Raw genomic sequence first — 18,535 nt, forward strand, 5'->3', positions numbered from 1 at the left:
TTCTTTCTTTCTTTCTTTCTTTCTTTCTTTCTTTCTTTCTTTCTTTCAACAGAAGAGCCCCATAAAAGTTTACTGTGATCAGTTTAGACACAGAAGCACACTCTGGGGAGGAGCTATGGGAAACCTATGGAAACTGCAGAGCCAAGCATGTGTCTGTTATTTTGTAATTGTGGCTTAACAAAATAAAAAGTTGTAAAGAACTTTTATTTTTTAATTTTTAAATTTTATTATGTTATGTTAATCACCACAAATCATTAGTTTTTTTTAAATTTAATTTTTTATTGTTATGTTAATCACCACACATTACATCATTAGTTTTAGATGAAGTGTTCCATGATTCATTGTTTGTGCATAACACCCAGTGTTATGAACGTGCCCTCCTCAATACCCATCACCAGGCTAACCCATCCTCCCACCCCCTCTCCTCTAGAACCCTCAGTTTGTTTCTCAGAGTCCATAGTGTCTCATGGTTCGTCTCCCCCTCCAGTTTCTCCCCCTTCATTTTTCCCTTCCTACTATCTTCTTCTTCTTCTTCTTTTTTTTTAACATATAATGTATTATTTGTTTCAGAGGTACAGATCTGAGATTCAACAGTCTTGCACAATTCACAGCGCTAACCATAGCACATACCCTCCCCAATGTCCCTCACCCAGCCCCTATCTCTCCCACCCCCGACCACTCCAGCAACCCTCAGTTTGTTTCCTGAGATTAAGAATTCCTCCTATCAGTGAGATCATATTATGTTTTTCTCTGATTGACTGAGAGAATAGTATTTTTTAAAACTATTTCATTTGGTAAAGACTTAAGTGTTTGAAATACCTGTAATATCCTCTGAATGCATGACTGCTTATTTTAAACTTTTCTGAAGTAGAGAATATTTCATTTTTGGAGTTAGTTTATGAATTTTTTTCTAAACACATCTGTAAAGTGATGGACATTTTACAAGCAAGGAAGGACCTAAAATACTCCCAAATTTCAATATGTTATACAATAACTTAGGTAATTAATATCACATGTATGTTAGACCTTATTGACTTATAGTCTCTGTGTCCTCTTAAATAACAATGTGAAGCATTGACTGTACTTCTCCCCTCTCCCCTCTCCCGCAGATGGCCATCAAACAGATTTTTTTTTGATAGCTTGATGAAATCATGCCCCTGCTCTATATCACTATTGAAACCTCAACGTAAGGAGCTTAAATGCCTCTGCCTAACATTTTTTAATTCCTAAAATATTTATCTAGTCCCTAATATGGACCTAATATTTACCTAGTTCCTAAAATATTTATCTAGTTCCTAATATGGCATTGTGCAAAGTGCTGGGTGTTCGATGTCTAATAGGACACGGCCCTCATCAAGCTTGTAGACTAATGATGAGAAAACAGATGATTTCTGTCTCTGTTCAGGATACTCTAACAAAGTACCACAGACTGGGTGGCTTATAAGCAAAAGACATGTATTTCTTATAGTTCTGGAGGTTGGAAGTCTGGTGTCAGGGAGCCAGCATGGTCTTGAGTTCCCTCTTCCAGGTAGCAGACTTCTGTTGGATCTTCTTCACATGGTGGCAGGGACTGGGGAGTTCTGTGGGGTCTCTTCTGAAAGGGCTCGGCTCTCACGGCCTCCTAACCCCCAAAGGCTCTACTTCTTAACACCCTCACACTGGCGGTTAGGATTTAACATATGAATTTTGGGGGAAACACTAACATTCATGCCATAGCAATTTCTTTATTTCCTTTTCAATGACACTGACTTATTTAAAAAATCATTTATCTGGTTTTGACATCAACATATATTTGAGTGCCTGTTAAATGACAGGCACTGTTCTAGCATTTGGGGCAACAGTAGTGGATAAAGTTAAACATTCACCCTCACAGTGCTCTCCTTCTGGCTGAGATTACTCATAAAAATAATACATGCTTAGAATTACAGAAAGCAAAATGCAAAAATTGACTTTCCTACTCTATACCGTTCATTTCTTCTCCCCAGAGGTCATCACCATTAATGGCTTTTTTGTATCTTTCCCAAATGTTCTATGTTTATGCCAATATGTGTGACTATTTTATTTTTAAGCAAATGGATCAAACTCTAACTCTACATAATGTATTTAATCAGGTCACACTTAACATCATTGCAATGGGTATGTGTCTTACAATCAATGCCATCTTACAGCTCTATTTGGCAGAGTACTTTTTTCTTTTGTTTTTGGTACATAAAATTAGGGCAAGTCTTATGATTGTACCAATAAAGTATGGTACAGGACTTGATTACGAGAATAGAATACAATACTGTACCAGTCAGGATTGCATTGGACCAGTCTAATTATAGTAGACTGCAAGTAACAGAGATTAAAAATGGTAGCTAAAAAAAGGAATGTAAATTTTCCTTATCTAACAAGAAGTTGAGGAGTTGAGAATGCAGAGTTAATGCATGGCTTTAATGACCCACTAGGGCTCAGGCTCCTTTTTGTCTTTTTGCTTTTCATGGTGGTTTCACACGGTGGCTCTTTTCTTCACAGTAGAGTGACCACATTCCAGGCAGACAGAAAGGATGTCATCTGCGTCTAACCCTTCAATATACAACAGCGGAGAAGGAACAGGTAAATGTAGTAAGAAACTACCATTCAGAAAAAGGAAGGGTGGGAAATGTGGGGGTCATCTGTCCATAGCTATCATCAAATTCTGCCTGGCGGACATGGTGAGGACTCTGGGCCCTAGCTCAGGAGTAAGCTCATTGGTTAGGCAATCTGGAAACTCCTGCTTTAATTCTGCTTTCTGGGAGTCCATTGTCCTCTGTGGACCTGGATCTTTCCTCTCCAAGGGGAGGATTATGATGGATGCACTTCTGGGAATTTGCCCAGCTTTTGAAGTCCGCTTATTTTGGTGGGAGTTTGAGTGCACTGAGATTACTCTAGCACTTAAAAGTTTTTACAGGCCAGGCTTGGGGCTCCTTTGACCAACTTATTCTATTCAAATTTGCAGGTCTGCCATCTGTTTGCTTCCAGTCATTTCCACACATAAGAAACAACAGCTGAAGATCTTGTGAAGACATGCTTTTTACACGTGAAAATTCTGATCTTTTTCCTACAGGCTTCTGTGTTATCTTTTCAGATGGCTCCTGCTGTGAGGAAATTTGAGAAAATGGCAAATTCCATCTGCAACAGAAGCTTTCTGCTTTTATATGATAGTAGCACTGATTTTATCTCCTAAGCCTCTGCTTGTAATGCTTTCCGTTTGGTAGCAGTCGGCTTTCTTAACTCCACAGGGCTACAAACTGGGACTGTGGCAGATGGCATTCTCCCAAAATGGGTGCAACGTTATCCCCAATCCTCCATGCTCTTCTTACAGACTTACTGTGACACCTCTCCTACTGAATGATGGGTTCTAAGTTCCTTCCCCAAGCATCTGGGTTGCTTATGGCTACAGCAGAAGCAGCATTTTGTGACTTCCAAGGATAGGTCATAAAAAAGTGATACAGCTTCCTTCTATTCTCATAGGAGTCTCACTCCCGGAGCTGTGAAAAAGCCCAGGTCACATAGAGAAGCCATGGGTAGCTGTTCTGGACAACAGACCCAGCTGAGGTTCTAGTAATGGCTCCCATCAACCTCCATTCATGTGAATGCTTGGGACTATTTAATCAAATGAAATAAAAATAATAATGGTCACTTTCACATAATACAGAAAGTTAACGTAGAGATGTGGCATGTTGGATGATAAACACTAGTCTAGAAGATAATTAAATAAAATTGTTTTAATTATGGATTCACGAAGTAAAGATATAAATCATTGTGATCAGCTAGAACCACTGAAGAATTAACCTTGCAGGACTATTATTTACTCTGAAAAACACTGAAGTTTTTTCTTTGCCCATATAGCAAGAGTTTTATTAAGATAACAAGTAATTTTTCAAATGTTTGAGAAATCTCACTTTGCATACTTTTTGACAGTTGCTGATTTATTAAAGGGAATATAATATTCAAAATGGTAAATGGATATTTAGAAACACATAAGATTTCTTCTTGATCCCAGATGGCAATTGCAGGCCTTAGGTCCTAGCCCAGAGGGATCAGGCCAAAGGCAGTAGCTGCCATCAAGTGAGCTAAAGCTTCCTTTTCATTTCAGGGTAGCTTTGGCTACTCACAAATTCCTACTTCTTTGGCAGAACCCTCTCCTCAGACCTAATAGCTGTCTCATTGCTTTACGTTCACTCTTTCATTGAAACAGGCACTCTACCAGGTGCACAGAAATGAATAAAAAGATTCCTTTTCTCAAGGCACTCTTATCTAGTAGACAAAACATTTGAGTGCAGCAGTAAAAATCTGCTGTGTAATATTTTGCCTCTTCCTGGAAACACAGAAGGACACCTCTGCTAGTCTTAGGAAGCCAAGGCAGGGCACCAGGAAGAGGTGAAGAATTGGCTGAATCCCCAAATGAAGTGGGAATTAGTGAAGTAAAAACATCATTCAGATTAAGCAGGCTGAAATCACTCGACTTAGATTCTGAGCCTCGCATTTTACATCTGTAAAATCGGGGTAATATTAGAGTTGTAATAATAAGAAAAACATAAAAACACTATGTTTAAAATTCCTGGGGGCAGTACTTTGAAATCAGTAGGCTTGTGATGAATGGGAGCTCTTGATGCTATTATTGTAAGGGGAAAGAGGAAGAAGAGGGTTGTAAGGGCAGGAACAATAATAAAATTAGTAATGTTCATGAATGATTAACTATTAGACAGTGAACTTAAGTCATCTATACTTATTCTCTTAGGGCAAGTTAACAGCTAGCAAGTGGTGGAGTCCAGGCCACCTGATTCTAAAGTCTTCGCTCCAGATCACTGTGTTGGGACAATAGCATACATAATAAGAGGAGGTTAGGGACATAATGAGGTTAGAGAGGTAAGCAGGGCTGAGAGAGGAAAGGTTTGCCAAGCTCAGGAGTTAGAATTTTATGCTGAGAACAACCAGGACTCACTGAAGACTTATCAGGAGAATGATATGCTGGGTTTTCCCTGGGGGATCCTATAAGCAGAACAAGACTCCTAGTGATGAACCCCAAATCAATGAGATGTGAATTGAAGGTTCAGAGTCCAGGGAAGGAGCTCTGCTGTGGAAGGTCACCCAGCTATTGATCCTCTTAGTCCCCACAGCTTGAATAGGCAGGGGTGGGGGTGGAGGTGCATGGAGAGGATATCTCTCCCAGCTCAGAGGCTTTCAGGAATAACCTACAAACTCAGGAATCCAAATTAGGGGACATAACTGGACTAGAGATGTGGCCTTTACTGACCCGGTGATTTATGTTTATACACAGTATTTTATAAGGTGTTCATATATAATTATACTGTTAAAGCTTCATAATAATCCTGAGCTTGCTTGGAGAATATTAACCCATTTCACAGAAAGAGAACCTGAAATGAAGTGGATTCCTTAAAGCTTTGAGCTAGTAAGCAGAGAAGACAGGATTCAACCCCATGTCTCCTCAATTCAAGCCTAGGTTCTTCTACTGTTATTCGAAGAGGGACACATTGTAGTAGTGGTTCACACCGATTGCTGAAAGGTTTTAGGACCACTGTGACACTTCCTTGCGAGGACCACTGTGACACATTCTTTACCAGATGTGCCTTCCTGTCTACCCATGTGATTATTGTAAGGTGTTGTTGCCTCAATACCATGGACACGATTCACTATTTATTAACTTGGCATCAATGTCTATTTAGATATTGCAAAGAAAGCAAAATATATTGGAAAGTAAACAAATTAATGTAAGTATATTAAACTTCCAATTTTTACTTTGCCAGATGTTTAGAATCCAAACTATGCTGGTCTAAACAGTAACTCTATTTAGAATTTAGATACTTTTTTCTTTTTACAGGGAAATAGACTCTCTTCCCCTGCTGCTCACGCTATTATGGAAGGACTGACTGGCAATATCTTATTACAATCACGTATCTGGAAATGCTTAATTTATACCCTTATTCCCCAGTACAGTGCCTTGAGTGCACTAGACACTTAATAAATGTTTGTTATAAATGATTAGGTCCTGTCTTCCATATGTGTTAATAAATAATAGATAGATTTTATGAAGTTTTTCTCCACATTTCAGACACAATGCTAGATGCTGAGATACAGAAATGTCTAAAATCCAATCTCTAGGGCAAAATTGATTTATAGTATTGTCTTCTCTCTAGATCCACCTGGGTTCTTAAAAAACGCTGATGCCCAGGCCTCAGGCACAAAGATTCTGATGTAAATTGTCTAGATTGAAGTCTGCTATTTGTCATTTAAAACAAAACAAAACAGTCCAAGTAATTCCAGTGTATAACTAGAGTTTACACTCAGTGGGAAAAATAGATCCTTAAAGGCAAATAAAATGGTGTAGTGATTAGGGGCCCTGGGTCTGGAGTCCCTGAGGTCAAATATACTACCTCCCTCTCCTTAAGTTAGTGATGATTTACCCAACCTTTCTGAGACTCAAATTCCTTATGGGTAAAATGGAAACAGTAATAATAGCCAACTATTAAGATATCTGGGAGAATAAATTTGGATTGTGCAAGCAAAGCACTTCGTAGTGTCTGGCATATAGTAGCCACTCAATTTTATCAATTATTATTATTACTTTGTTTGAGGAAAGTAGGCAGAGTGTGCTATGGGAACACATTGAGAGTTAGAGAAGGTATCTCAGTAGGAGGATATTTTCTTTCCTGACCAGGTGCCACCATCATTTTAGAGGCCAGTTGTCATTTCTGGAAGAGTGACCTTACCGGGGACTACTTGCACCCCCTCCAGCTACATGGATATCAAAACTAATAGAGTGTATGGTAGTGTCTCATCTGCACAATGGAGTAAAAATATCTCTTTCCCAGAGTTATTGTGAAGACGAAATAAAATAATCATAACAAAGTGCGCATCACATAGCAGGTGTGCAACAAATGGTAGTCCATTTCCCTATACTGTGGGCCACAACAATGTGCCTAATCAAGCTCAGGCTGACTCTTCCCTTAGACATTATTACCAACATATCTAGCCACCTAGTATCAAAAAACCTGGTTATGTGTTTATTCATTCATTCATCCATGTGATAAATATATATTAGATATTATTATGTGCAAGGCACTGTACCAGGCCCCTGTGGATACAGGGCTGACCAAGCAGACATGATTCATGGCCTTATAGAGCTGACATTTTAGCAATGGGATCAGAATATAAGCAACTAATTGTAAAATAAATCACTTTTTCTATTAATTTGTTCCATAATTATTCTAGTTATTATCCTAGCTAATTATCCAAGTTATTGTGGTTAGTGCTACAAAAGCATATAGGGGGTTCTGTGGAACCCCTTCAAACTGATTTTGAGTTGGAGCTTGACCAGGAGGTGATGAAGTTGGGTAGGAACTGACTGGGTGATGGGGAAGGCACCGTGTTTCAGGCATAGGAAGAGCATGGATCAAGGCCCTAATGCATGGCTCACAAAGAGCTGAGAAGGCCAGTGGCTACAGAGAGCAGGGAATGAGGGGTGAGTGTTAGACGAATATGGCCAATGATGCAAAGGTACATTCTGCACAGCATCAAAAATCATATTAACTATTCCCATGGAGAAGTCAAAAGATAATGGGAATAACATAGACATATGCCAATGGAAATGTGCTATTTATAATCACAACTAGTCCTCAAGAAAGTAGGATCTTTTTAAGGGATACTTTTATGTCTTCAGAACATATGGAAGATAAGGGAATCCAGGTTGGCGTTGGGAACTGTGGAGAGCTGACTCTACAAAACAAAGTGAAAAGAGCTCATAGTTCCTGGGGAATCAGGGAACTCTAGAGGGAAGAGAAAAGATGGGAGGGAGAGAGCGGAGAGAGAACCAGGAGGTGATGAAGGAGGTTACAATGCAGACTGAGTGAAGGTGAGGGTAGCCTCACAGACTTTGAAGAAAATGTCTAATATATAAACATCACAGAATATCTGATCTTTTACAGAAATCTCAAGCCTCAAATTTTGTATAAGGTCCTTTATACTCATTGCTAATATCTGTTTGTTTTTTGGAGTGGGGAGGGTTATAGTTTGGTTTGGTTTGCTTTGTTTTATAGAAATCCAGGTATGTTAGTTTCCTATTTCTACTCTAGCACATTTAGCACAAATTTAGTAGTGGCTTAAAACAACATCAACTTCTTATCTTATAGTTTTGGAGTTCAGATGTCTAAAATGAGTTTCACTGGGCCAAAATTCAGGTGTTGGTCGGATTGTGCTCCCTCTTGAGGCTCTGGAAGGGAATCCATGTCCTTGCTTTTTTTGGCTTCTAGAGTTGCATTCCTTGGCTCCTACTACCTACCTCCATCTTCAAAGCAAGCGTGTTGCCTCTCCAAAAATCTCTTTCTCTCTGATCTCCTACCTTCCCTTATAAAGACCTTATAATTATATTTGGCCCCCTGCATAATCCAGGATAATCTCCCATCTTAAGATCCTTTAGTTAATCATGTATATAAAGTTCCTTTTGCCATGTAAGGTAACATATTCACAGATTCTGGGGATCAGGAATTGGATATCTTTGGGAAGGTTACTAGTTAGCCTAGCATAGTAGGCATCCTGCTAGTTTAGAAGGTGAGCAAAAAAATTTGCCCTGATTTTGAAAAGTGAGGTCTGGAACATCTGAGTACTATGAAGCAATACGGATTAAAAAATAAATTAAAATTATCCATTCTTTCATTATTTTTAATATCAAGTAACACTCATTAACATCTGAAAACTTCTACTGAAGCGTGAGGGAGAAAGGTCCTGTTAGCATCTCTTTCATTTGGCATGTATTCATTGAGCATCCATTAGGTGCCAGGCACTAAAGTTCCAGAATACTTAACCGAGTGTAAAATACATTTGCCTTCAAGAAACTTCAATTTTGTGGGGCAGAAAGAGAAAAAATTAGTAATTTCACTATAGGCTGGTAAATGCAATGAAAACTATGTGGAACACTAAGGCAAAACATAGGAGCAACACGAACCTACTTGATCAAAGGGGTCTGGAAGATGCATCTCAGATATATCAGTCAGGGTTCAAGTAGAGAGGCAGAATCAGGGATTTGACTGCAAGCAATTGCAGGTTAAGTAGTCTCTGCAAGGCTGTTGTCTCCACATTGAACCTGGAGCTTGAAGTCTGCAGGGCATGCAGTTGGGAAGGGAAGGGGCCTGTAAAGTGGGAGTGGGAGACGACAGGGTAGGAACACACAATCTTGGGTATGGCCTCTACCATTGATGGTGTTGATGATGTGCATGTTTCACAGGAGAAGCTGGTGTCCTTTGTCAACAGAATTCAACCCACTGGCTCAGAAGTCAGAGAAGCTGAAGGAGGACTCAGGGCAGATGCAGTGGCTGCTTCCCCACACCAGAGAAATGAAAACATGCATGCACTGCAAGGGGACACATTACAAAGACACAACACCTGAGTAATCTGGGCTTTCAACTAACTACAAGTAGTTTCCTGTGACTGGAAGGGCTGATGTTAGGGTGGTAGGACAGGGTGGGAGGAAGATACAGTGAGGGAAGTAAAAGATGAGCCCAAGCCACAGGTCAAGCAAGATCACTGAGGACTTTCTGAGGATAATGTTAGACTGGATACAGAGGGCAATGGGCCACCACTAACTATGATGGGTTATCCAATTTTCATTTCAAGAAGTTTAAAGTGACTAGAACAGCATCATCTTCCCCTCAGCCTCAGCTCTCCCCATTCTTTTCTTGCCCACCTGTGTCCATAACAAAGTCTCCAGGTTCCCCCCAGCACTCTTCTTGCCTCAGTGTCTCCACCTGGAATACATTTCCCTACTTCCCTTCCTCCTTCCATGCAAGTCCCATTTCTTCCTTTGTTAGTACTGTTCTAGGCAGCATTTGTCCCAGCAGGATGGAAATAGCCACACTGTGTGTCACTAGACTGTGACCTTCCTAAGAACAGAAACCTTGTTTATATCATCCAAATGTTCCCACTGCTTAGCATAGTGCCTGGTACTTAGAAAGTGTTCAATAGACGCTTATTGATAAAATCAAAATCCAAGAGCTCTCATCAAACACTTTGCTTATATGATTTTTCAGTTTTATTAGTGGCCCTCTGATCACTGTCGAACATAGAAAGGCAATGGATTTCTATATTTGAATAGAGAATTAAATGACAGGAAAGGCTTCTAGCATCCTTCAGAAAAGCATGTATGTATAGGCTCAAGTTATCAAGAGGAAAAGGAAAATCATATCTCTTCTGAGATGTGCTCCGAGGCACAGACCAACATCTCATTCTTTACCGAATTGGATTCATAATTCTCATCTGTATGGACTTCCTTGTCATTCTTGGTTTCCTTAATCCTCATAGGACTGCCTGTCAGGTTGTTGGGCCAGTTATAATTATAAAGAGGCTTCAATTTTTTTGTGAAGATAGAGTTAAATACTCTTCGGAAGATTTGTTTAAGATTTGAGGAGGTCAATCTATGGGCTATTTCCTTAAAAATTTTGTAGGTTATTTCTGCCAACTTCCTGATCACAGGGTCTTCATCCCGAAGCACTCGGTCAATAGCTGTAAGAGCAGAAGGGCCTTTTAGTTTAAGACATCTCTCTCATGGTTGAGAAGCTCTAACCCTGAACAGCACCACCACCTTTCACAGAGTCTCTCCTTTTCTTCTCCAACCCCCCAATTTTCATTATTTCGACTAGAAGCCTCCAGGAAGTTTTATCTGCTTATCCCCACCAGACCTCAATAAATAAAAATAGGAATACTCACTAAATATTTATGGAGTGCCTATTATGTGCTGAGCATTCTGCTAAGTAGCATAAACATATATTCATGAAGAGGTTCAATAGTGCTCATAATAATGAAAAAAGTTGGAATCAGTCTCAATGTTCATCAACAAGAACCATGTAAAAATTAGGCATATCATAAAGTGGAATAGCACACACATAATAACATGATGATGTAAACCCATGTTTCTTGGCATGAATATATGAAGAAGTGAAAGAGTTATACAACAGTTATGATAGTTTAAAAAATAAACATGTAATAGCTTATACTCTTTAAAAACATCTGAGATAATATATATACCAAAATGCTAATATCATTCTATCCAGATACCGGGCTTGTAGGATTTATTTTCTTCTTAACAAAAAGAAATCAAGAGGGGAAAATAAGGACAGATGTGGAAAAGAGAGAGGAGAAGGAGCAGGAAGTGAACGAGGAGAGAAAGAAGAAGAAGATTCTGCGGGACATGGAGGCAGAATTATCATGCTTAACGTTTGCAGGTTGTCAATAAATATGTATTGAGTACATGAGTGAATGGGTCAATGATTGAGTGGAAAAGGAAGGAAGATATGATGCGTCAGTGCAGGTTCATCAGTTGTAAGAACGTGCCACGGGGGGAGGGATGTCGATATGGGGGAGGTGTGTGGGTGGGGGCAGAAGGCATATGGGAAATCTCTGTACCTCCCTTTCCATTTTGCTGTAAATCTAAAACTGCTCTGAAAAATAAAGTCTGTGACACACACAAAAAAGGGAAGGAAGGAAGGCTTCCACCCTATTTTCTACCTCACCTGTTTGTAATTCTCATCCTGGGGAGGAAATAGAGGCTAAGAGAGAGATGCCAAAGATTCAGACATTTTGAGAGCAAACATTCTCCTTCTTTAATTCCCTCTGGTCCAAGTGTGCATTGCTATCCTCTAAAATGTAAATTCTCTGAGGGAAGGGACTTTGCTTTGTTTGCTGCTATATGCTCCACAGTTGGACTAGTGCTATCACATGGTAGATGCTGGAAGAATATTTGTTGGATAGATGAATGAGTGAATAAATCTCAACTCTGTAGTTCCTAAGGGCTCTAGGATGATAGGTCTCAAATAATGAGAAGGATAGATAGGTTTAAGCACACACACACACACACACACACACTCAGAAGGGAAGGGAAGCAGGGAAGGGAAAGGAAGAAAAGATGTGCTGTAACCTAGTCCTTCCACTGATTCCCCCTTACCACTCTCCTCCCATCCCTGGCACCATTATAGAACACATATGTGAACTGAATCACAAATAGTGAATTCACTTAGACATATACATACAGATTTCATTATAACTTCAACACTTACCCTCAAGCATGACTTCAATTTCATCTCTGAGCAGTAAATGGCCACCCAATTTTGCCAAGTATCCTGTGAACGAAGTAAAATTAAAGTTACCCCAAAATACATTATGCAAATGCATCTTCTGATCTGGCTGCCTTCATAGCTTTCTTCAAAGAAAAGGATCTTTAGATTATCTTTGAAACATCCTTTAGTGCTTTCAAATAATTATTTAATGAAACTCTTTATTGAGATATATTTATGTCTATAAATGTGCACAAATCATAATTGCACAGCTTGGTGAATGAATACAAATTGAACACTTCTAGCTACCACTTAGACCATTAAATAGAACAATTACTAGCATTCCGGAAGCCTCCCTCATGCCCTTTCCAATCTCCTCCTCCACCCGTTAAAATATTCTTTTGCTCAACTTGTTGTTGAGCATTACTGTAAGATTCATCCAGGTTCCTTATTGCAGCAATAGTTCATTCATTTCTCATTTATGTATGTAATATCTATCCTGGCTGCTTTTACCCTACAATAGCAGAGCTGAGTAGTTTTGACAGAGACCAGACAGTATTCATAGCTTTAAATATTTACTATTCGGTCTTTTACAGGAAGAGTTTGCTGAACCCTGTTATAGGGTATTCCATCTTATGAATGCAGCATTTTTTTTTTAAATCCATTCTGCTGATGATGGACAGTGTGTTGTTTTCAACTCATGGCTATTATGAATGATGATGTTATTGTGGGCATTCTTATATGAATTTTGGTATGCATTTGTATGCACTAATGTTTGGTATGTAGCTAGCAGAGGACTTATTGGCTAATGGATATGCTTATCTTTACCCTTAATCATTACCGCCAAACAATTTCCAAAGTGGTTGTACCAGTTTTCACTCCCACCAGTAACTATGAACATTTCTATTGCTTTACATACTCTCTGCCACTTGACATTGTTAGTCTTTTTCCTTTCAGTTATTCTCATGGATTTGGTGGTAGTATCACACTGTGATTTTCTTTGCTTTTTTGGTGATGATTAATAAGAGTTTTATATAGTATTTATTGGCCACTTGGATATTTTTTTTTTAAGATTTATTTATTTATTTATTTGACAGAGAGAGACACAGTGAGAGAGGGAACACAAGCAGGGGGAGTGGGACAGGGAGAAGCAGGCTTCCTGCAGAGCAGGGAGCCCGATGCGGGGCTCGATCCCAGGACCCTGGGACCATGACCTGAACCGAAGGCAGACGCTTAACGACTGAGCCACCCAGGCGCCCCGACTTGGATATTTCTTTTGTAAAATATCTGTAAGTATCTTGCCTGTTTTTATATTGAGTTGTCTTTTACTTATATATTTGTAGGCATGTTTTATTTGGGATACTAATCTTTTTTAATGTCACATGACTTAAAAATATCTCCTCCTACTTTGGGACTAAACTTTTCTTTTTGTATTTTTTTGTTTTTGTAAACAGTAGTCTCTAATTTTAATGCAGTCCAATTCACCATCTTTTTATTTATGGTTAGTGAGTTTTGGAGTCCTGATAGAAAATCTTTGCTGTTTCAAAGTCATACTGATATTCTACTATATTTACTTCTAGAGGCTTTATTGTTTTACCTTTTACTCTTTGGGATTGTAGACTGAACTATAATTATACGTTATAAAGTAGGAGTCAATATATTTTTTATATACCTGTGTAATTAACCCAGCACCATTAAAAGAAAAAAAAGTCCTTTCCCTACTGCTGTGCAGAGTCACTTACATCATAAAATGTGTGGGGGTCAATGTCTTGACTTCATTCTATCATTGCTACTGCCACACTGCCTTAATGTATGACATGTCCTGATATCTTTCCAGTAGTGGAAGTTCTTCAGCTTTGTGGTTCTTTAAATTATCTTGGCTAACTCTCTAACCATTAAATTTTCATGTAAAATTAAGAATCAGCTTGTCTCATTTCACACACACACACACACACACACACACACACCCCCTGGTGAAATTTTGTTTGGGATTGCATTGAATCTACAGATGAATTTGGGGAGAGTTGACACTGCCATAATATCTAATCCTTTAATCCACGAACATGATATGTCACTCTAAAGTTTCTAAAAATTTTCTCGATGTTTTCTAGTTTTCTGTGTATCAGTCTTGTACATCTTTCCTTAGTTTTGTTTTGAGGCATTTGATGATTTTGTTGGTGCTGTTGTATTAGGCATTTTCAAAATTTTGGTTTTCTGGAGCACCTGGGTGACTCAGTTGGTTAAGCGTCTGTCTTTGGCTCAGGTCATGATCTCAGGGTCCTGGGATCGAGGCCCACATCGGGATCCCTGCTCACCAGGGAGTCTGCTTCCCCCTTCCACTCTTCCTCTGTGCTCTCTCTCTCTCAGGCTCTCAAATAAATAAATGCAATCTTTAAAAAAATGTGGTTTCCTGGTTGTTTATTGCTGGGATATAGAAATCCAATTGATCTTTGTATTTTGATGCTGTATGTAGAAAACTTGCTAAATTTACAAATTATTCAAATAGTTTTTTCCTGAATTCTTTCCAGTGTTCTAAATATTTTTAAATATAATTTTTTATCTACAAATTTTAAAAGTTTTATTTTCTTTTGTCCAAATGTATACATTTTATTTCTTGTTACTACCTTATTTTAGTTCTGGAAAAGCCTGGGAGTATTTACTAGAGTTCCTCCTCATGGTCAGTCTATTGCAAGTTTTGTTCCTTCAGTTCAGTGAAACCTAAAATTTATGCACTGTTTTTCAGCTTCCTAACTACCACTTTTGCATTTAGAATTGGCAAAACCTGAAAAAGGAAATAATCCCCAGATATCAGGTCTACTTCTTTTTTTAAAGATTTTATTTATTTATTTGACAGAGAGATAGAGAGAGAACACAGGTAGGCAGAGGGAGAGGGAGAAGCAGGCTCCCTGCAGAGCGGGGAGCCTGATGCGGGACTCGATCCCAGGACCCTGGGATCATGACCTGAGCCGAAGGCAGCCGCTTAACTGACTGAGCCACCCAGGCACCCTCAGGTCTACTTCTTTTGGTGTTTCTATTCTTCTGTTCTGGATCACTGTCTTTATAAAAGCTCTTAAATTTCAGATAGGGTTTTAAAGCCTTTTTGAAACTGTTCTTATTATCCTCATTTTACAAATTATACAACCAAGCCTACAGAGGTTGAGTAACTTGGTAAAGGTCACATGGCTAATGGGCATTCATTGTGAGATGTGAAGGCAAGCTGATCTAACCCCCACCAATATTTCATATTGTCTCTGCTTTAGTCAAAACAGTGATCACAAAAATCACAATTGATCATTTTCAAAACCCATCTACAGATCATAAAGCTCAAGTGACTGTTCTTGGCAGGGGGGAACATGGGCTTAAACCTTTAAGAACAATGTTTGAAACAACAATGTGTGTTGTGAGGTATCCTTAAATGTCAAGTTTTTAGATCTGCTTAATTTCGTAATCCAATGCAATTCCTTTTAGAATTCGATGGAGAATACAAATAGATGAATAAAAGTTTCCTATGCTAGAAAGTACTAATTCCCCCCAATGTCAAATTGCTTCTTTCCTTTAGTTCCCTTACTAAAAGCCACTGCATTTTAGCTGGACATATGACTACCCAGCAGATGTCGGAATTTTCAAGACTTCTTTGCACTTTGGCAACATGTCTGTGTTCTGGGCTAATGATCATTCAGCAGAAGCATATTTACTCTTTAAGAAGTTGGATGTGACCTCTTGATATTTTTTCCTTTGTAGTTGACTGGCATGTAGAAGTGGTTGCAGGTGCTGGAGCAAACATCTTGGGCTTGATGTAGGAAACTGTGACGAGGACGCTAGAGCAAGAGAACACTTGGCGTGTAGTAGGCACTTGGCCTGCTACATGAGAGAGAAATAAACTACTACCCTGTATCAGCCACAGCTATATTTGGGTCTTTCTTACAGGGCAGGGACATATTTCATAAATGCAGTATTACCACCAAAGGAACAAAACAGGTGGCAAAGTTAGGCAACAACACCTGAAAATTGAATGGCTCTCCTAACAGGGTGGTTGTGAAAGTCACAAAAGAAAGGTTGAGCAGAATTTGATGATTTGACAAACATGGTGGATTAACCAAAATGCCAACAAGGCCCACATGAGTGTAACCGCAGCTGTGTGGAAGATGGCAGTTGGTGGTGGTGGGGAGAGTGGTGGACAGGAATTACAAGCTCCAGCCATGAGTGTGGTGACTGTTAACTCCACTCAGTTTGCTACCATGGTGGTTCAGGGGCGCTTTATCTTTCCTTCCCCCATGCTCAAAATAATTGGACATCCAGAGAGACTTATGTGAAAACTCTCAAATTTTACATGTCGGCTGCTATGACATACTGCTAGCTGCCAATCAATATCATTGTCTTCTTCTTGCCCATTAAAAACAAAACAAAACAAAACAAACAACAACACAAAACATAATTCCAAGCATTTCTTTCAACTAATGATTTGAAAAACACAATGACCCTTACAGTCACTGGGGGTGTAAGATAAACTACTGGTTGAGACTTTGAAGAAAGCTTTGTAAGATCAGGCCGACGCAGAAACAAAAAGGTATTTTTTGCCCTTTACTTTTTTTGTTTCTTCCTTGGTGTAACACTGTTGAAATGCTGAAGGTAATCAGAAAACACAGATGGGGAGAGATGCCACATGCTAAGGACGGGTGGCATAATAAAGCCAACAATGCAATGAATATCTAGGTACACACATCATTTCTCACATGCAAATGTGTCAGAGAATTAGTCCTCCTGAGAGGAGCTTGAGTCAAAAGAGTACACATCTCACATTTTTTAAAAAATGTTTTATTTATTTATTCATGAGAGTCAGAGAGAGAGAGAGAGAGGCAGAGGCAGGGGGAGAAGCAGGCTCCCCGCCTAGCAGGGAGCCCGATGCGGGACTCCATCCCAGGACCCTGGGATCATGACCTGAGCCGAAGGCAGACGCTCAACCATCTGAGCTACCCAGGCGCCCCACATCTCACATTTTGATGGATACTATCAAACTGCTCTTCTTAGAGATGGTAGCTATTTACACTCTCACCAGTAATGTGAAGAGATTACCTACTTCCTGCAACCTCACGGTGACGGTCGAGTATAAAACTTTTTGATTTTTATCAGTGTGATGGATGGAAACATTTCATCATTTCAATTTGCATCACTTTTTAGATGAAGTTATGAAAATTTCATGTTTATGAGCCAAATAATTTTTTTCATGTTCAGTGTCCATTTTTCTAATGGGTTGTCTTTTCTTATGGATTTGTATAGAATCTTTGGACAGGAAGAACTAACCCTTCATTTGTGGTGTCATAAGTATTTCATCTCAATTTGGTTTTTCACTCTGTTTATAGTGGTTTTGCCCTGCAGAAATACTTACTTTTTTCCTAGATTATCAATCTTTTCTTTATGGTTCCTAGATTTTGACTTTTACCTTAGAAAGATCTTACCCACCCCCTGATTATAAAGCAAATTCTTCCATACTATTCTAACTAATTTTGCTTATCATTATTATGGTTTCATCTTCAGCATTTGAGCCTTTGACTATCTGGAATTTATTTAAAGTAAGAAGTAAGATAGGAATAAAATAATTTTTTAAATTCCAGATGGCTCACCAGGTGTCCCCAAGCTATTTAAGAAATATTCTATATTTTCATCACTGTTAAAGCCAATGATTCACTTTAAAATATTGCATGTTTTGATGGTTATTTCTAGATGGTATTTTGTTCTATTTGTTTCTCTATTTATTCCATGTGATTTTAAGTACTGTAGCTATATTAATATCTGATAGAGATAGTCCTCTCTGTCTTTGTCTCTGTCCCCCTCTCTCTTTTTTTTTGGTCAGAATTTCCTGGATACTCTTGTATGATAAATTCCACATTAATTTATAATCATCATGTCACTTTTGAGAAAAGAAAGCCCTACTGATATTTTATTTTTTATTTTTAATTTTATTTATTTTTCAGATTTTATTTATTTATTTGAGAGAGAGAAAGAGAGCACATGCACGTGCACGTGTGGGAGTGCACACGAGCAGGGGGAGGTGTGGAGGGAGAGGGAAAAGCAGACTCCCTGCTCAGCAGGAAGCCAGATTAGGGGCTCAATCCTAGGACCCTGAGATCATTACCTGAGCCTAAGGCGGACACTTAACAGACTGAGCCACCCAGGCAACCCCCTACTGATATTTTAATTGGCATATAATTCCATGCATATATTCCATGCACATTTTTAAAAAAGATTTTATTTATTTATTTGCCAGAGAGAGAGAGAGAGCTAGAGAGAAGGGGGAGCGGCAGGCAGAGGGAGAAGCAGGCTCCCCGCAGAGCAAGGAGCCCTATGTGGTATTTGATCCCAGGACTCTGGGATCATGACCTGAGCTGAAGGCAGATGCTTAACTGACTGAGCCACCCAGGCATCCCTTCCATGCACATTTTAAATTTTGATTC

At 39.1% G+C, this 18,535-nt stretch overlaps 1 protein-coding gene across 1 annotated transcript in view; it reads right to left on the reverse strand.

Moving 5' to 3' along the window:
* Positions 1-10,213: 10,213 nt before the first annotated feature.
* Positions 10,214-18,535, reverse strand: part of MROH9 (maestro heat like repeat family member 9) — a 95,113-nt gene continuing 86,791 nt past the window's right edge. The window contains exons 18-19 of the mRNA XM_021682875.1: positions 12,087-12,149; positions 10,214-10,536 (exon numbers count right to left, since the gene is read on the reverse strand). Coding sequence (XP_021538550.1) covers positions 10,214-10,536; positions 12,087-12,149 — 386 coding nt within the window. The remainder of the gene's footprint in view (positions 10,537-12,086; positions 12,150-18,535) is intronic.

This window comes from Neomonachus schauinslandi, chromosome 6 (genome assembly GCF_002201575.2).
Source record: "Neomonachus schauinslandi chromosome 6, ASM220157v2, whole genome shotgun sequence".
Lineage (NCBI taxonomy): Eukaryota > Metazoa > Chordata > Mammalia > Carnivora > Phocidae > Neomonachus > Neomonachus schauinslandi.